Source organism: Choloepus didactylus, chromosome 6 (genome assembly GCF_015220235.1).
Source record: "Choloepus didactylus isolate mChoDid1 chromosome 6, mChoDid1.pri, whole genome shotgun sequence".
NCBI classification, from domain to species: domain Eukaryota; kingdom Metazoa; phylum Chordata; class Mammalia; order Pilosa; family Megalonychidae; genus Choloepus; species Choloepus didactylus.
The window spans coordinates 2,445,069-2,464,494 of NC_051312.1; the positions used below are offsets into that span (position 1 = coordinate 2,445,069).

Below are 19,426 nucleotides of genomic sequence, written 5' to 3' on the forward strand. Positions count from 1 at the left end.
CTTCTCGCTGCCCAGCACCCCGCTGCTCGGGGCAGGCTGCCGGGCGCCCCCTCCCTCCTTCATGAAGCCCCTTCCCAATCCCGGCGCCCCTGTCGAGCACCCGTGGCCCCCCGGGGACCCTCACTCACTGACTCACTTGATTCCATGCCCTGCAGGAGAGGGGGAAGAGGTGGGGGTGCCCCTCACTGTGGGTGGCTGGGGGCCTCTGAGGGTGGGCTCCGCCCCAGGGCCTTGGCACATGCAATTCCCTGGCCTTGGAGCGTTATCTTCTCACAGAGCCTCCTCCGACCACCCGAGTTGAACCCCACCCCCGCCCCAACATTCATGGGACATACTTAAGCTAAAAAAAATGAGTCGTTTATCTGAAACTTGACTTTAACTGAGCGCCCTGTATTTTATCTGGCAACCCTGCCCCACGAAGACGTGCCGTTGATCTGAACAAGGGGCCTCCTAGGAGAGCTGGGATTTGCGTCTGATGAGAGCTGGGGAGGAGGAAGAGAAGGGGGGCACACGGGCCCCCGGCCATCTCGGGGCCACCGTATCTGTAGGGGTTGGACAGGGCCTCCGTGCTCAGGAATTCCCAGCCCCAGCCAGAGGACAGAGGAGGGGGGACCGAGTGCTAAGGGGGCCCCTTCCCGCATCGAGAACCGCAGCACCTGGCTCGGGCCCCCCAACCCACCGTGGCATCAAGTGGCTGCCCCCTCCCATAGGCCTCGTGCATCCCTGAACCTCAAATTCCTGCCACGTTTCTGAGCACATCTTTGCACCTACGGATCAGAACGCGGCCAAAACCAGAGTCAGCTCTCCATGACTGGAGCCTGGCCCTGGGGTCCCTGCTCTCCAGCTCCTTCTCTCCCCCCAGCACCCCGCTTTGCTCTCCTCTCCGGGGTCTGTCACAGCGCCTGCTGCTGGCAAAGGCCTGGGGCCACATGTGTGTGTGTGGCGGGGGGGTCACCAGCCTCAGGGCCTGGGCACAGCCAGCCAGTGGGGCTCACACTCCCACCCTCTCCCTGCCAGGAGCCCCACAGCTCCCCAGGGCCTGGAGAGTGGACAGGACTGCCCCTGCTTCCCTCTTCGTCCCCAGCACTCGGTGGACCCCACTGTCCACAGGCAGGCTTCCTCTCAGGGCTCACCTTCAACCCACGAACCCCACGAACCCCATGAACTAGCTGTCAGCGTGAAATACCAACAACCCCTCCCTCCCCCACCGCCCCGCGCGGGCAAAGGGGAACAGCCAGTCTGGTGGGGAGACAGGGACCCCCGGAAGAGCGGGGCGCCTCTCCCGCCCGGTTCCTGCAGCGCCGTCCAGGGAGGGCGGACAGCGCAGTCCGGATTCGGTCCCACGCCCCGGGGTGCGGGCCTTGCCCAGGCGGGGGGCCGGGGGCGCGGGGGCCCGGGAGGGGAAGGGGCCGCCGGGGCTGCGGGGGCCAAGGGAGGGGGCCGTGGGCGCCCAGACGCAGGAGGGGAAGCGGCCGCGGCCCGGGGCAGGAAGGGGGCGCCCGGCCCCCCGGCCCCCGCCCACCCTCGCAGCCCCCCGAGAGGCTGACGGGCGCGGCCGGGCCGGGCCTTGTGCGCTTCGCGCCTTCGCGGCACCGGGGCTGTGTGGAGGGGGGGCGCGGGGCGTGGCCGGGGCGGTGTGCGGGCCCTGCGGGCTTGGCGGGCCTGCGACGGGCGTGGCCTCGCGTGCTGGCCGCGCGGTGGCGGGGCCGGGTGCGAAGCGCGCGCTGGGCGGGGCCTCGCGTCGGGACGGGGGCGGGGCCTCGCGTGCGGGCCGTGCGGGTGGGGGCGCCGGGGCTGCGGGCGGCCGTGCGGGGCGGCGGCGCGCGCGACCTCCCGGAAAGCGAGGGGGCGCTGTGCCAGCGGCGCGGGGCGCGGGCCGGGCGCGTTGCTCCTTCCGCCCGCGCGGGCCCCGGAAGCGCCGTCGGCGGCCGCCATGGCGCGCAACGTGCTGTGAGTAGAGCGGCCCGCCCGCCCGCAGCCCCCGCCTCCGCCCCGCACGGCCCCCCGAGGGCGCCCCTCCAGTGGCACAAACAGACGCACACGGCCCGGGGGCGGGATGCCCTGGGGGGGGGGGCGGAGCCCCGGGAGGGGGTGGCCCGGGGGGATCTGGGAGGGGTCGGGGGGCAGGTCGGGGGGGGGAGACCTGGAGGGGCCGCGGCCCGGGGGAGGGTGGGGGGCAGGAGAGGCCCCTGGGAAGGGAGCGCCCGCGAGGTCTCCGCAGGAAGGGCCCGGGCGCCGGGCGCAGACGGCCAGGCACCAGCGGGAGCGCGGGGCAGGAAGGCGCGCGCCTGGGGGAGCTGCAGGAAGCCGGGGTCGCGGCCTCGGGGGAGGGGGACGGCAGGATGGGGCCGGGGGCCGGGCAGGGGCAGAGGGGGTTCGGGAGAGCAGGGGCACGTGGCAGTGGCCGCAGACATTTTGGGTCGTCGCGAGCCGAAGGGGAGGGGGCCGAGCGCTGCTGGCCTCGAGTGGGTGCGGGCCGGGGGTGCTGCTGACCGTCCTGGGGGCCCCCACAGCGAGGAATGACCTCACCCCAAGTATCAGTGGCGCCTGCCCAGTCGCAGAAACCCTGATTTAGTGAAATTGGGAGCAGATTAGAGTGGTAGAAGAAAGGGAAGTGGACAGAATCGCTGCTGGGCTTTTTCAGAGGGAGAAGAGGGGAGACCAGCCAGTGCTCACTCCCAGCTCTGCTCAGAGGTTCCCTGTTCTGGAGTCTCCCTCCACCCGTCCCCCACTGCCACCCCCACCCCAGCACTGTGGGGCCTGTGAATGGGTGCTCCCCAGGGGCTGGGCCCTGCCTTGTCCTTTGTACCCCATGGTTTAGACAGGAAGTGCTTCGTGCTTCGTGCTTCTTGGTGAACAAATGACTGAAGGAACGAGTGAGTGGAAGTTGGCTCCCTGGGCCTTTCGGGGAACAGTACCCAGTCTGGTTTGGGGTAGGCTGAGTCCTTACATCCTCAGAGAGGTTCCCAGGGATAGATGAGGATGTGGGTGGAGGAACCAGGCTGTGGGTGGGGGGTCCTGGGTGCAGGGCTCGAGAGAGCAGGGACAGGCCAACCTTGGAGAGGTGCTGGGGGGCTGCGCCTTAAAGAGGGGGGAGGCCCCTGCCCTCGAGGAGTCAAAACTTGAAGCGGGCCAGCCGCCCGGCAGACTTGGGGTTAACTCAGGGTTCACCCCTTTGCCTGTGAGCTGCCAGGACTTGCTCAAGGGTGGGATGCGGGGTGGGGTGGGGGCGAGGTGGGATCAGGGCTGAGTCACGCAGGGCCACAGGGTGGGGTGGGGGGTAAGCGCTGGCCCGGCGCCAGGGCTTCGTGTCCTGGTGCTTTCAGGCAGGGAGTTCCACTTGAAATATGTTAAGTTTGAGATCTCCTGAAAGCTCCCAGGAGCGGGGGTGGCCCTGGGGGTGAGTGAAACTGTGGAGAGGGTGGGGTCCGGTTGAGCCAGGTGCAGAGGTGGGGGGGGTGTTCCTGGGAGCAGGCAAGGGCCAGAAGAATGTTCCAGAACTCAGGAGAGAGGGCCCTGCTGAGGAGGGTGCTCAGACCTGGGGGGTCTCTGGGGTGGGGCCCTGAAAGTTCTGTGCAAACAGGGAGAAGAGACATGCATGTTGCAAGCCCCTGCAGAACCCCACACTGGGGCTTTGTGGAGGTGCAGAGAGGAAGCTGCACCCCTGTCCCCACACTGCCCACCTACAGTGCCACTGGCGGTCACCGGGGAGAGGATGTGGGCCCTTTGCCCACCGCGAGAACCCCCCCCGTGCCCACCAGGTCCCGGAGCCTTGGAGCAAGCAGGGGCTGTGCCTGGCCATGGTCTGAATGTGTGGCCAGGAGGCGTCCACTGTCCTGGTTCAGTCCCGTACCCCTTCACCACTTGAGCCTGCCCTCCCAGCACCCCGGCACCCCTGGCCCCACCACTGACCCACCTTGGCCGCGGTTGAGCCAGCGGAAGGCCAAAACAGGGTGCCGCCGGGGCTGCAGTCGGGCGGTTTCCAGGGCCCTGCATGGAAAGCTGCAGGTTGGTCAGTGGCGGGAAAAGCAAAGTCTTCTGGGTGGTACCGCGGCCCCCATTGGCCCCGGCTTTTCCCTGGGCCCAGCCCCCACCCTGCTCTGAGGCTCAGCGGGCAGGGGAGTCGGGGGTGGGACAGAGCACCTGGAGGGGATTCCGCACGTCACCCCTGCCCCGGGCGCAGGCTCCCTGTGTTCAGCACACGTGGCCAGTGGGGCCAGTGCTGCTAAGGCGGCTGTCCGGACCTGGGTTTGGGGGACACTGGGGCTGATGGGTCAACTCGTAGCCGGTGACTTCTGTTGAAAGGATTCACCAGTTCCCCGAAAGCAGCCCCGCGTGGCTGTGAGCCACTTGCCACGTGTTTTCCCCTCTCCTGGTCAGACCTGGAGCTGGGTTTTCCCTGCAGGCAGGGCACAGAGATGAGCTTTCTGTGTGAGCCTGGGCTCGGGCCTCCCTGAGCCCCTTGCCCTGGGGGCTGAACAGGTTTAGAACACGGATGATCCTCGTTGGTCACCTCTCCTGAGCAGAACCGGCACTGTGGAGGGCCTGGCTCTCTCTGGGGGTTCATTAACGGGGTGCCCCAGGGGCTGGCATCTCTGAGCCTCACTGCCCGTGACGTGGAGGGCATGACCTCCGCCGGCCCCTGCTCACCTGGTGCCGTTGGTCGGGCCGCTGAGGCTCGGCTGGGCTGGAGGGGGTCAGCCCTGGCCCCACGGGGGTCCCAGACACCAGCTTAACCGGCCGCCCACACTTTCCCTGCCAACCACCCTTCCGCTGGGTGCTGCCTCGGGGTGGTGACAGTGCCCCCTGCCCAACCCTGCCGGGAGCCCTCGTTGGGGGTGGGCATGCCTGGCGCCGGATTCCGGGTGCTAACGCAGAAATGCATCTCTGCCTCCCAGGTACCCTCTGTACCAGCTGGGCAACCCCCAGCTCCGCGTCTTCCGCACCAATTTCTTCATCCGGCTGGTGAGGCCCGGCACGGCCCAGCCCGAGGACACCGTGCAGTTCCAGGTCCCCATGGAGTAAGTCCCCGGAAGCCCCCAGAGGCCCAGGTTCTAGCCCTGGGCAACGTGTTTTAACTGCGTCCAAGCTGGGGTCCTCCCTGCTGTGGGAACGCTGCAGGCAGCTCCATGGCAGATGGTGGTGACTGTAGAACCGTGGGCAGCTGCACTGGCCCACAGCCTCACTTCTTCCCCGCCGTGGGCAAGGCCAGGGCTTGGGTCTCGCCTCTCACTCAAGCCCTTTGTTGAGTTCTTGTCTCACTGGGTGGGAGCGAGCCGTGACCCCTTGGGTGCCCAGGACATTTTCCGATGTGTGGGTCCTCCAGTCCATTCTCGGGCTGTGCAGTTCGTGACGCCCCCCACCCTTACGGACGCTGCTGCGGGGTCCTGGAAGGACACGCCAGCCTCCCTGTGCCCAGAACTGTGGGATGTGGCTCTGGGTTCTGAGGACGCCACCGCTGTGGAGGGTGATGGGGTGACGTTCGTGTCTGGACTGAGGGTCGGGACCTTTGAGCCTTTTAGGCCAGGCGGAAGACCCCAGAGGCTGATTGTAAAGGTTATCACAGCTCTGGGGGAAGAGGAATGGGACATGGCCGCCAAACCTTGACAGAGCATTTCCAGGAAGTGCTGTGAGGACGCTGTGGCCACTGGGCAGGCCGGGGCAGACCTGGTCCCTGCAGGCAGGGGGCTCTCAGAGACCGTCACTTCCCTCGGGAGTGGCTCTGCCTGGGAGCCAGGCCCCGTGGGTGAGGGCAGCGGTGATGGGACACTGAGGCCGATGGTGCAGCCCTGATGCCTGGTGCCGGTGGCTTGGGGTGTGGGGAGAGTGTACCCCAGGCTTCCCTCTCCCTCCCCAGGCTGGCCGTCTGCCTGGTGTGGTGGTGCTGTCCATAGCCCCGTTGACACGGCCTCTCCTTTCCCACAGGATGACCAGAGTGGACGTCAGGAACTACCTGCAGAGCATCTACGGTGTGCCCGTGGCTGCCGTGCGCACACGGGTGCAACACGGTGAGTGCACCCGGCCAGGGTGTTGGCCTCCCCACCTCAGGCCCCGATGCCCGTACAGCTGCCCCAAGGCCTGGGTGCCAGACGCCCCTCGCACCCAATGAGGCTGGGGCACTCCCAGGGCTGCATCGGATCCGGGTGGGCTGTCCCGAGCACTCCCGAGGCCCCTCCGCAGAGCGCACCCTTGACTCCCTCCTGCAGTTGGGAGAGAGCCTCTTTCTTGTTCCTTTGCCGGTGACCGGTGTCGCCCCCTTGTCATAAATCTGACAACCTTTAGCCAGGGCCGAGGAGAGTGGGGGAGGGGGAGGGGCGCAGTGGGGGCACACGGTCCTCCCTGCGGGGCCTCGCCCGAGCCCAGGGCTTCCCGGGGGACCCCGGCCTCTGGAGCTATGTTAGAAGCTATTGTGTAAAGGCAGAAAATAGTCCCATTTAAAATAGTCCCTTTTGGGGTTGGGGTGCACGTCGTGCTGGCCGTGAAGGACTGTGCCACAGCGGGTGGGCTCCGGCAGGCCCTGCTGAGCCCCTTCCCCCTTCCCCCAGGTTCCAGCCGGAGGCGGGACCACAGGAACGTGCGGCTGAAGAGGCCCGACTCCAAGGTGGCCTACGTGCAGCTGGTGAGTCAGCGCCGGGGGCCCAGCCTCAGCCTAATCTGCAGGGCCGCGGCCCTGGCGGGCGGGGGCGGCGGGCGGGCGGCCTTGAGCCAGCAGCCCCCGGCCCTCCTGGGCTCGCAGCCCGGAGCCGAGATACCCGTGAATAATTACAGTCCCTGAGGAAACGCAAGGAAGAGCTGGGGGCCGTGAGGGGGGCTGCTCCGGCCAGGCCCGCGTGGGCGCTGGGACATCTCGCGCACGTCCCGGGCTGCCGGCCATTTTGTGATGTCCAGGCCTAGGCGCAGGCGAGGGGCCGCACCCGGGGCGCCAGTGAGTGCCCTCTGGGAACAGGAAAGTGGCAATGAGGGGGTCTCAGGCTGCAAGTCGGACCCTCCAGAGGGGCGCAGCCCACCCGCCCAGCTCCCGCCCTCGCAGGGCCCGCTCCTGGGGCCACGTGGCAGGAGGGCAGATGCTGCCAAGCCGGCGGCCACCCCGGGAGAAAGGGCCCATGAGCCGTGCCAGCCATCATTTATCCAGACACGTGGGTGTCAGGAGTGAGACCCCGTTTCAGAGCCCTGCTTGGGGTCCAGGCAAGTGGGGACGTCAGTAGCCCCTGCCCGTTCCTCAGTGGGCTCCCGACCGAGACCCCAGTCCCCCTCTGCAGCCTCCGGCGGCCGGCCTGGGGTGCCACGTGGCATCGGGGGCCTGCAGGGGAAGCCCTGCCAGTCAGGCCGGGGCCTGGCCCCCGCGAGCAGGCAGCTGCCCAAGTGCCTGGCGCCGGCCGCTAGGTGGCAGTGGCGTCCTTGCGGAGCCGCGGCCCAGACCAGGGGCCCGACTCGGGGGGGAGGATGCAGTTTGTCGGGAGACCCAGCAAGGACGGCCGTTTTTCTGGAAAATGGTCACATTTGTTGGGCCCCATGGTCGCTTGGCCTGATGCTTGCTGTGCGTGGCTCTGGCCGTCTGGGTGAAGAGTACGGCCGTTCGCCCTGCAGCGGCCTGTGTGTCCAAGCTGGGCGGCCATCTGCCCCTGTCACAGCGGCCAGTTGACATTCGCCATGGGCCCTGGAGGCGGCTACGGTTACAAGTGGCTTTTGAGTCATCTGAGCTCTCACATTTTTCTCCAGGCCCCACGTCGGTCATGAAAATGGAACTTAGCAGGGCTTAGCTCTGGCGCCTGCAGCTGCCACTCGGCACGTCTGTGAAATTGAGGCAGGGAGATGAGGCAGGGCAACTGGGCACAGAAAGCACCCAGCTCAGCACGGCACCTCGCCGCGCCAAATTAAAATTTGTAACACACCGCCCTCCCCCACCACCACCAGTGTCATGAACTCCAGCAAATCTTTCAGTTGCCTCAGTCCAGTCGGACATATGCCCTTCTCCTAGGGGCTCCCTGTCCCCCCTGATGGACACCTGGGAGCCTGTGGAGACCCCACTCTGCCCTGCATCTGTCCAGGGTGGGCTCCCGCGGGCCCCACTTCTGGGCGTCTAGATCACAGGGTGGATTGTAGAACCCGCGGAAGGCCCAGCAGGAGCACAGGTTAAGGGACAGGGTTTATTTTTAAGTTGGCTGTTGCGGGAAGACCCTGTCCCACGTCGTGGGAGTCCCACATTTTTTCTCTGACAACCTGACAAACATCTCTTTGGCCCCAAGTCCTTGGTGGTGCCTCGGTTCCCCAAATAACAAAAAGAGCATTGACCTCCAGCCACCGGAGAGGCACAGCCGTGTTTACACAGAACCGCGTTTCAGTGAGTGGTGTGACAGGCCCCCGCCAGGGAGGCCCCGGACCCTCTGCCAGGGAGCTGGGGAGTGCTGGGCCCAGGGCCTGGGCAGGGGGCACAGAAAGTGGGCAGGGCTTTTTACTTTTCCTGATGACGTTTTTCTCCTTCTCTGTTCTTTTCCCACCGATCGGCTTTCTCTCTCTCTGGAAAGAGTGAGGCTTTGACTTTTCTAAGTGCCAGGTGACTGTTTCTAGAAGAAGGGGCCCTGGGGACCCAGCCATCGACCACGGCCTCAGCACCCACACATGGCTTTGTGTGTGCAACTCCATTGCAAGTTGCAATTTTTGTATGTATGTCTTAGAATGTCATTCTGGGTTCCCGTCGCCTCAGAAGACTAGCAGAATCACCTCAATATATTAAATTTGAATTCCTCCCTCTGGGTGATTAGCCCTCATGTAAACTGTTTCCCTTTGGTATTTTAAAAAAGAAAAAACAAGTTTTGAGCAGGGTAAGCTAATCTTCCCGCAGGCTGGCTACTGAGCTCGCAGTTGCTGCTTCTCGTCGCCCCAGCCCATGCACTCGGCTCCGTGGGATAGAATTTATAAATCTTCCTTTCTCAGGGCGGAATACGTGGGCTGTTTCAGATCAAACTTGGCTGCTTGCCCAAAGCCAAATTTCTTTACAAAACAAGGGTCTCGGAGAGCCAACTGCACTTTCCTGATCTTGCTTATTAAAATGTTCCAGACGCAGCCGCCATTTCCCGAGGCCCCGTTACCCACGGAGAAACGGGAAGGATGGAGGGGTGCCCGGCGGCCCCCGCCCCTGCCCGCCGCCCGTCCCTCTGTCGCTCGCTCCTTATCTCGGAGTTGCTTGGCAGGAGTTGGCGACGTCAGCCCAGATCTGCTCGGGGCCCCACGAGCAGCCTGCCCTCCCCCCCGGGGGCCCCGCGGGACCCCACCCCCGCGCAGGGTCCGGGCTGGGGCTTGGCCGCCGCCACGTTCTGGACTTGCCCTGAAAGACGCAAACCCGGTTAATTTGCAGAGCCGCCCCTGATTTATGGGCTGCTGTGTATGTGCGTTTCTTTGTATGTTCTGTGCATTTTCTTGGCCAGGCTCGGAGCCGGGAGGAGGGGAGGCTTTAATGTGGGTGGAGGCCCGCAGGCATTTTGGATGGAAAAAGCCTCAGCGTGGCACCAGGCGTGATTTGTGTCGTGCTTTTCTGTGCCGTGTTCCTGCCTGGGGCTGCCGAGGCCAGGCCCGCCGTGAATGGGCGCTTTGCTGGGCTGCTTTTAACGAGGCCGCAGCCAGCGCGTGCCGCTCCATGAAGGGGGGATGTCCACAGAGGGGGGCCGGCTGTGAGCCTCGGTTTCCTCTGCTGGACGAGAGCCGGGGCGAGCCGAGAGGGGGGTGCAGACAGAGGGGCCCCCACGTGCCCGTCCCTCCACTCCCCACAGATGGGCCTTTCTAGAAGGCTCTGGGGTGAAAGAGGGGAGAGGCGGCCTGGCCGGACGTTGGGGTCCTCTCTGCAGGCTCACGGGCAGACCTTCGCCTTCCCTGATCTGTTTCCCGAGAAGGGGCCGAGCGCCGGCGGCTCCGTGGAGGACGTGCAGGCCAAGCTCCTGGAGGACGAGCGGCAGCGGCCCGACCCCCGCCGGCCTGGCATCCCCAGCTGGTTCGGCCTGTGACAGGGACACAGCCTGGGCTCCGCTCGGTGCCACGACGGACCCACGCGTGGAGCCCACTCCTCACCCCCCAAATAAAGCCCTGCTGCCTGGAAAAAGGCCTGGAGAGCCCTGTGTCCTTCTCTTCGGGGCAGGCCGCTGCCGTCCTGATAGTGGGGTGGCCCCTCGGGAGTTTGAGGGCAGGAGGCCTTGGCCAGCCCCAGGGAGGAAGGAGGTGGGCCTGGAGCAGGGCACCTCCTTCCTGCCTGCGTAGGGCGCCCGTTCTAGAGGAAGAGACGAGCACACGAAAGGCGGCAAGAAAAACGTTGAGATCCTGTGTTTCAAAAGCTGGGCCTTGGCGGGGAGGGGACAGGGCGAGCTTGGGGGACGCTGGTCCTTGGGGTGGTCAGGCATGGACGGCCCCATCTGCTCAGCCGGGTCGGTGGCCCTTGTTGTGGAAACTGAGGAAGGGAACTCGGGGCTAAGGGTTCAGATATGGCCCAGTCCACAAACAGGACCTTGAGACGGTCCTAGCAACTTGGGGGCTGCAGAGGGACCCGAAAGCCGCAGCGTCGCCAGGCAGTGACAGCAGAGAGAGCTGCCGGGTGGCCGGGGCCTGGGGCCGAGGGTCGGTGTTGGGGTCTGGAAGCTGAAGAGGAGAAGGTGCCCTGGTGACTTCCACACAGAGTGTTCCGGGGCTCTCTGGGCCGGAAGGGAAGTGGGTGATCGGGACGGAGAGGGAGCCTGGGGACCCCACAGTTGAGCGGGGTGTGGGCCTCCCCTAGGGGTCTCCAGGCGGCCGTCTGGTTGCTGCCCTTCTACCAGCCAAGGCTGCGGCTCAGGCGCGTCTGTAACTCCTTGAAGGCTGGTGTTGGCTCTCAGGCCCGGCCAGGCCCTGGCAAGGAGCCGTTGTCTGCCTAGCCCTGCCCGCGGGAGCAAGGTCGGGGTCCCCGCACCCCTCTTTCCTTGGGCATACGCTGGACAGGCTGGCGGGTGCCTTTGGTAGCAAATTCCCCGCAGCTGGGGCCGTCTCCGGGCCCCTGGGGTAGATATTAGACCTGAGCAGGTTTTGACATTTTCCACAGCACCTTTCCAGGGTTGTGGGCGGGGGTGTCCCAGAATCTGGGCTGCACGGCATGGCATGGGTCCAGGCTTCGTCTTCAGAAGAGGGACTGGAGGTGCACAGGTCCTCCGGGGCTGCCTGGGCTGGGGTCTGACGCCCTCCCCGGGGCCCAGTTCCTTGCAGAACCTGGAAGGGGCGGCTTGGTGGGGACCCCTATTCATCCCTGGTGTTCTTAGCCTTTCATCAAGCTTTTCCTGCTTGTCCCCCAAAACACAGGCCCAGAGGGAGCACCCCACCTTTCCCCCACCACCCCAACCTTGCTGTGGGCCAACAGCTCCAGTTCTAGGGTTCCAGGGAGTCATCGTCTGGGAATTACTTGGGTCTCCCAGTTCTGTTCACCCCCCCACACACACACCCCAACCGTGGACGTCCAAACAAAAAGCACACCCCCTGCACACCTCGGTGTCACGCACCACCCCTCGTGCTTTATTTAAAGCCTTTGCGTGGAATTGTGAGCACCTGGAGCCTGCAGAGGGGCCACGCTTGTACCTGGGCCCTGTCTCCCATGGGAGCTGCAGCTTGGCTGCCCCCCAGCCAGACTTGAGGGCACACGGCCCCGTGGACACCCAGTCGCACCCTGGCACCAGGCAACGGGCAAGCCTGACCCTGTCTGGGGAGCTGCGGGAGCAGCAGAGGCCCCCCAGGTCTGCCAGGGTCAGGCAGGCCCCCGCATCCTCCCAGGTGAGTTCCGTTTCCCATGCGGCCCCGGTGAGCAGGGGTGCCGGGGGCCCTGGGCCGACAGCAGGCTATGTGCCGGTGGGCACTGTGGCTGGGCACAAGGGAGTGAGCGGGTGTGGCTGTGTGTGCATGTGGATGTGTGCACGCCTGAGTACAGGTGTGTGTGCGCGCAAGGCAGCCTGGGGTAGGAGCCAGGTGCCACCGGGAAGGCCGCCTGGGGCACTGGGTGCCCGGGTCCCGCAGCCCCCCGGGGTGCTGGCCCCTGCTACCCTCCAGGGCGGGCGCCTGGGCTCCTAGACGGGTGCTGCCGGCAGGGCGGGACACAGCCGGGGACACTGGATGGCAGGGCCTGCGGGAGGACGAGGGCCTGGACGTGCTCCATCCTTCTGGGCTGGCTCCAGGCTCTGAGGGGTTGAGGTCAAGAAATCACTCATGTGGCCAAGGGCCAGGGCCCCCAGATTCCGGCGTTGGGGGGACCCCATCCTGCATCACCCATACCGTTGGAATCTGTGAAAAGCCCACCTGGCGGGGCCAGGCATCCCTGACTTCCCCAGTGGCCCTGAGCCCCCCGTTCTTTCTGCCCTGCCCTGGCCACCCCTCCCCATGCTGTGTGCCCCCCGTTCTTTCCGCCCTGCCCTGGCCACCCCTCCCCATGCTGTGTGCCCCCCGTTCCGCTTGCCCTCCTTCCAGGGTGGGAGGTGGGCCCCCTCTCTCCTCACACCCCCACGGGGCGGCCCATCCCGGCAGCTCCCTGTGCCTTCAGGAAGGTGCCCGAGGTGCAGAAGGTGGGGGGTCCCTGGGCTCCCAGGAAGTGAGTGAAAGGAGGGGGCAGGTGTTGAAGGTGGCCCCTCGCATTGCCTGCCCTGCCCCCCGGGAACGAGGTCCCCGGCCCGCTGGCCCTAGAGGGGAACCCTGGCTCTGACGCCACGGCCCAGCCCCTCCCGGGACACTGTTCCCCTAGACAGGAGGGCAGGTGGGCGCGTCCCTACTGAGGCTGCCATGTCCCCCAGAGCTGACGGCGCCTCCTGGCGGCTCTCGCGCCCACACCTGCCCGGGCCTCACGCTGTCACGGGCCCCCCACCATCAGGAGCGGCTGTGTCCAAACACTTGGTAACGGGGAGTCCGGGCCACGGGGTGTGGGGGGTGAGAGGAGGGACAGACGGTCAGTGTGGACAGAGGACGCTGGGGTGAGGGAGCGGGCAGTACAGGCCCTGCCATCCAGAGTGCCCAGGGCTCGGCCACGGCCTCCCTCCCAGGCACACTCACGGAACAGAGAGGGGTGGCAGGAGGCCCCTTCCTCCGGGGGATAAGGCTGCATGAACGGGCCTTCTGTGACTCAGTTTCTCCTCTTGCAAAGCTGGGAGGTGGTGGTCCCAATGCCTGGTCACCAGCCTCGTCTGTCCTGGGGACTGGAGGGGTCTCCCATCTCCGAGGGGCCCTGCTGGCCTGAATGTCAGCCCCGCGCCATCCCCACCCCCACCCTGGCCCCTGGGCCCCCAAAGGGTTGGCCGAGGCTTGTCCATCAGCTCCCCACAAGGGTCTGTTTACTTAGTAGGAGGCTGGGGGAGCCCCAGAAGAGGCCTTGTGGCCCTTGAGGAGCCTGCGTGCCACAGCCAGAGACCGGGGGCTCAGGGTCCCTGCCTCTGTGCCCACAGGTAGAGGCGCGTGGCCTGGCAGGGACGCAGCTCCTGGTGGGGACGCCAGGCCGGAGCAGACGCTGTTGGGCAGTGGCCTGCCACTGGCTGCCTTCTTCAGGGCCCCTGAAGCCCTCCCTGGGGCGGCCTCCACCCATGTCGCCTTCATGTCCAGCTCCGGGGCCCATGGAGAGCTGGCCGCTCATCCCCGCCTGTCCTGGCCCCTTTGCCTGTAACTGTTTGGGGCTGCCCATGTCGGGGGCTCCCCGTCCTCACATGGCTGGGACCCCCAGGGCAAGTCCCAGCCCCTCTCGCTCCCGTCGCCTGCCCCTTGCCAGGGCCCCAGGCCCAGGGCCCCGTGGCTCCTCTCGCCCTCCTCCGCTGGGCCCTGAGATGGTGAAGAATGACAGAAACCGCACCCCCAAAGGGGAGCCAAGCAGGCCGCGATCTTGGAGCCTCCTCCTACGCCCCAAGAAGGGAAGAAGTGACACAGCCACAGGCCGGACGGGCCAGGCTCCAAGTCCAGCATGTGGGCGCGTCCGGCCGTCCCCGCTGACGGGCATGGCGGCCTGAAAGTGGCTCTGGGCCACGCCTGGAGTGGGTGTCAGGACCCCTGAGGGGTCTCCCCATCTGAGACATCTTGGCAGTGGACTCAACGCCTTCCCATGGTGGACCTTCTGCTCCCTTCTTTCCTTTAAACGGCTTTATTGAGATGAAACACACACCATGGGACTCACCCTGGGCAGTGCACAGCTCGTGAGCTTTGACTAGAGGCTGAGCTGTGCGGCCGCCACCCTAATCACCCTTATTCCCCCGGAAATAGGCCCCGGACCCTGCTCCAGCAGCCTCGCCCCCTGCCTGGGAGCCCCAACTGCTGGGTCCCCGTGGAGTGGCCCGTCCCCGAGGTTGCACATCAGTGCACCTGAACAGCGTGTGCTCCTGCTGTGTGGAGCCTCTCCGTCAGCACCACGTTCTCAAGGTTGATCCGTGTTGGAGTGTGTGTGTGCAAGTGTGCGTGAGTGCGTGTGTGTGCATACATGGGTGTACATAGTGCACGTGTGTGTGCCTGAGTGTTTTTCCTTCTGGGTCCGAATAACGGGCCACGCGGGCAGACCACACTGTGTCCCCTGCTGCTGGACGGACCCTTGGGCCGCTGTGGGCAGATGCTGTGTCCACGTCTCCAGGGAACATTTGAGGCTGAGGCTGGGGCGTCCTGTCGCTGTGACAGGGAATTTCTCAGTGTCCAAAGATCCCTCAAAGTGGCTGGGGGGCTGGGGCCGTCGCCTCGGACCACCCTGTGGCCAAAGCCTGCCTGGGACAGCGGCACTGAGAAGGGGCGAGGGTGCCATCTGAGGGGCAGTTCTGGGGCAGGCCCGGGGGGCGTCCCGGAGCCTCCCCTCCAGCCCCTGCCAGCCCCTCCCGTCCCCGCACCTCTGCCCTCACCTTCCCTAAATTCTGCCCCCCCCCCCGGCCCTGCCGCTCCTGCCCCCTAACATCCTGCTGAATCGGGTCAGCTCTGCTGTGCGGCCGCGGGGGTCTCCGGGCAGAGCCCAGGTTGCTGGGTGTGTGGGTGCCCGCCCCATCCCCTCACCCAGGCCCTGAGCTCCTCGGGAAAAGGAGGTGGGGGGTTCTGGCACAGGCGTGTCCTGCAGGGTCTGCCCTGGCCCAGCCTGCCAGCCGCCCTGACCAGGCCCTGGCACTCGGTCACCCCAGGGACCCACTCTGCCCCGCTGCTCCCCCGCAGCCAGCCCGGCCTCGGCCCTTCAGGCTCCCCTGCAAACGGCCTCGACTCGTGGAATAATCAGCGTTTTTGTGTTGCTCCCACATCTGGCTTTGATTGGCCCGGGTCCCTGTGGATGCTGGAGCCCCGGCGCGAAGGTGGGGGCCCTGCTTTCCTTCCGCACGTGGCCAGCTCGGCGGGGCGGGGGTCCCCACTTCCTCCGTTTCAGAGCAGGCATCCTGGGGGGCTCGCCCCGGGCTGCCACCCTCCCTCTGGGCACCCTGGGAAGGGCGGCTGCGTCCTGGCCCCTGAATCTCAGCCACCTCTGTCCACTCAGACGTCAGACGGGGAGGCCCCCGCATCTCCCTGCAGGGCTGTGGGACTCGGGGTGCCCCAGCGAGCCCTTCTTCTGGTGGAGGCTCGAGGTCGGATAGGGTGGGCGGGTGACCCCCAGTGGGAGCTCTCGTGACTCTCTCTCCCCCACTGCTGTGGGGCAGCCTCACCGGGGAGCTCCCCAGGGCCCCCCAAGAAGGTTGTCAAGGCGTGGACCCTGGCATGCCTGGATGCCAGACACCGTCCCTGCGGGACCCAGACCCCTTGCTGTCACCCCCGAGGCCCTTCCTGGTGGGCGTCCAGGGGGACATGTGTCCCCTCACATGTGGAACCTCCTCGGGGCCTCAGGGGCAGCTGCAGCACAGGGGGTGCTGCCGGTGAAAAGAAGGGGTGTCTTGCCTGAGCCACCAGCACTAACGCACCCGGCAGTTAAAGCAGCTCTCGGGGCACCTGCTGCATGGGTGGGTGCCTTCACCAGCCCTCACAGCGTCCGCTTGGTGACAGGACCCGCCAGGGCACAGCCACGGGGGCAGTGCCAGGACCCAGGCCCTGAGCCCCCCGCTGTTCACACCCAGCTAACAAGTCACAGACATCGAGGGGCCTGGCAACCGTCAGGTGCAGCCAGCAGCTCCCAAGGGCCCATCGTGGGCTGGGGAGCCGCGACTGTGGGGGTGCACCCACGGACCCCTGAGACGCGACAGGGCCAGCGTGGGTGACAGTGGGGGGCTTGGCTGCAGAGTCCCGGGAGCCACACCCCGGCCTGAGCAGCCTGGGGGCTCCCAGAGCTCAGCCCCCGGGGCGGCTAACGGGCCCCAGCCCCTCCACACCCTGCGGGGAGCCCCCTGCTGCGGGCCGGCCCCCTCCCGCCCTCCCGGCAGCCCCCGCGCGGGCCCGGGGCAGGGGTGACGCGGCCTCTTAAACAGAACAAGGTGCTGGGCCTGCAGCCCTTCTTTACCAAGTGTTTGGAATTCCGACAGCGGGAGCTCTGGGTGTCCCCGGCCCTACAGGCCACTCAGCCCCGAGCTGTGTGACATCTCATTTGTGGGCCCCCACGGGAGGCCGAGCTCAGCCTGCAGCTTCCTGCTGGGGGGGGGGGGGGTGCGTGCAAGAGAGGGGTGCCCGGGAGGGGTGACCCCAGGGCCTGGGCTCAGGCCACTCTGGGTGAGGCTCCCACCTCTCTCTCACCCCACCCCATCACCCCACCTCCCTCCCTCCTCCCCATCACCCACCTCCCTCCACCCTCCCTCCCTCCTCCCATCACCCCACCTCCCCACCTCCCTCCCTCCCTCCTCCCATCACCCCACCTCCCTCCCACTCTCCTGTCACCCCACCTCCCCATCACCCTCCCTCCCTCCTCCCCACCTCCCCACCTCCCTCCCACCCTCCTCCCATCACCCCACCTCCCTCCCAGCCTCCCTCCCTCCTCCCATCACCCCACCTCCCCACCTCCCTCCCTCCCTCCTCCCATCACCCCACCTCCCTCCCACTCTCCTCTGTCACCCCACCTCCCCATCACCCTCCCTCCCTCCTCCCCACCTCCCCACCTCCCCACCTCCCTCCCTCCCTCCTCCCATCACCCCACCTCCCTCCCACCCTCCCTCCCTCCCCCTCCATCCTTCCCCCTCCCTCCCCTTCCCTCCACCCCCTCGGTCCCTCGCCTGCTTCCCCACTCTCGGGGCTTCACTCTTTCTGCCCTCATGGCCTGCACCCCCAGGTGCCACCCGCCTGTGGGCCCCGCTGCTGAAGGGGTGGGAGCTGAGGCTGCGGGAGTCCCGGGGATGGCAGGGGCCGTGGCCAGCCTGGAGGAGCGTGTTTCCTGGGTGGGGGTCTCTGTTGCCGTTCCTAGGGGGCCTCCTGCGGGAGCCTCGAGACCCCGAGCAGAGGCGCAGCATCCTCCAGGTCTGTGGCCAAGAGGCCACCAGGATTTGGGGCTCAAGGTGCCCGTGGGGGCCACGCACTCCCCGGCCGGCTCCAGGACCACCCTCCGGCCTCCACGGTCGTCCTGCAGGTTCTGAGCAGGCCACACGACCGCCGCCCGCCAGCAGGACCTCAGGCACGTGGGTCCCCATGGAGGGCTGGGGCACACGGGGGCCACCGGGGCCGGAAACGGTGCTGCTCGCCCTCACCCACAGTGCACCCGGGGCGGCCACGACGGCCTGCAGAGCTCCCGGCCGCGAGGGTCCCACGTCCTGCTCCGAGCCGCCGGCCTAGCTGCCCCGAGGCCCTGGGCTACGGCCTCCACTTCCCTTGTCCCAGGCCAGAGACACCCCAGGACTTGTCCCCGGACGCACTTCCCCTCTCCCTGTCTCCCCGAGAGGCTCCAGCACTTCCCATCAGGCCTGGGCCCTCCCTGTCCCCGGGGCCCACTTCTGCAGCCACCGGGGTCAGGGGTCCATGGGCAGCAGCTCCCAGAGCCCGCTCTTGGCTGCAGGGTCATGTGGGTCTGTTCGGGTGCAGGAGGAGCCAGAGATGGGGACACACACCGTGGGGCCCCCTGTTGGTGGTGGCCGTGGGTGCTGCCCCCAAGGCATGTCCCACTTATGCCCCACATGCTGCCCGTGAGCACAGTAGCCTTTGACCCCAGAAGGGGCGCAGGGTGTCAGGAGGCAGCCAGCAAACACATCCCACCAGCGGCCACCTCTGCTGGCTGGGGCCACGCGTGACCGCTTCCCACCCAGAGTGGCCCTGCCCGGGGAACCCCCACATCAGCCTCCAACTCGGACCCCAGAGGCAGGGCTGCTGTCCCCACACCCCACGCCCGGCAGCCCACGTGGTACCGCAGTGTCCTCGGCCGGGTCACCACCCCTGCTCCTGGGGCTGGCCAGGGCCTCCCTGCACCTCAGGGCCGTAGGTTGACGCTGGGGGCTGCATGAGGCTGGGGGTTTGTCTTTCTTTCCATTTAAGCAAACAAGCCCCACTGTCACCCTGGCCCCGGAGGCCCGGCCACTGGGCTCACGCACTGCCCTCTCCAGCAGCTCAGCCGAGCGGCCCCAGGGGCTTACGGGGATCCTGGGAGGAAGGGGCCCCCCACAGGCTGGGCTCTGAGGGGCTTCAGGGAGGGACCCAGGGGACCCCGACCACTGTTGGGGGAGCCGGGGCTGTGTGCAGGGAGAACCAGAGCCCAGAGCCTTGAGTCCAGAGACCCTCGGAGGGCTCCCCCAATCCCGGTGCGCCCCAGTGCTTGGCCGCGCCGAGCTGGTCCCCGTGTCCCCAGTGATCCTAGAAATAACAACTGCGCCCGGGCCCATGGGGACACGGCCAGCTGCCGGCCTGGCTCGGCCCGTCCTCACCCCAGAATACCCCCCACCCCACCCCGAGCGTCACCCCAGCGAAGTGCTCCGCAATGCCTGGGCTGGTATCTAATGGGAAAGCTATGCGCTCCAGAGCCTTCTTTGGGCTTGGGGATGGCATGCCCAGTTGTTCGGGGCTAAGCAGCTGCCGCGGCGAGTGACGGGGGCTGCTCGGAACGCCCCGCACCCGAAAATACCCGCCTGCCCACCCGGGTGCCGGGAAGTCCGCACGCCAGCCCGGCTCCTGCTGAAATAGGAGCTCGGGGAGGGGACGCAGTTGTCACCATCCGTCAAGATGTCCTGGCAAGAGCGTCTGAACTCTCCTGACCTCACGGGGGTGGGGGGCTGCAGGGCCCTCGGGGATCCCCAAGTAAAGGGTCCGGGAAGGGGCCATGCTGCTCATTCACTGTGCCTCCCGCCCCCTCCGGCCGCCCCACACTCGGGCTGTGTGTAGAGAGGACCCCGGCTTCCTGACCTAGGCCTCCTTCCTGACACAGCCCCTCCCTGCCTGGGGCTCCCCTCTATAGGCCCAGCCGTTTAGGGGGGCCCTGTGCTGAGGACACCGGGACAAAGGGTCAGCAGGGGGTGCAGCTGGAGGGCCGGGGGTCCAAGCAGCACCGGGCGGTGGGGCCCAGGAGGGAAAGTGCCCTCTGACCCGGAGCCCCGTGGTTCAG

The 19,426-nt window shown here is 66.9% G+C and overlaps 1 protein-coding gene across 2 annotated transcripts; it reads left to right on the forward strand.

The window, feature by feature from the left end:
• Positions 1-1,844: 1,844 nt before the first annotated feature.
• Positions 1,845-10,095, forward strand: MRPL23 (mitochondrial ribosomal protein L23). Of its 2 annotated transcripts, none has more exons than XM_037841246.1 (5): positions 1,845-1,950; positions 4,899-5,021; positions 5,926-6,008; positions 6,546-6,619; positions 9,843-10,095. In XM_037841246.1, the coding sequence occupies exons 1-5, from the start codon at positions 1,934-1,936 to the stop codon at positions 9,996-9,998; spliced, it is 453 nt and encodes a 150-aa protein (XP_037697174.1). In that variant the 5' UTR covers positions 1,845-1,933; the 3' UTR covers positions 9,999-10,095. The 2 variants fall into 2 exon arrangements, with proteins under 2 accessions (XP_037697174.1, XP_037697175.1); XM_037841247.1 differs by lacking the exon at positions 1,845-1,950 and adding an exon at positions 3,850-4,008.
• The last annotated feature ends 9,331 nt before the right edge of the window (positions 10,096-19,426 follow it).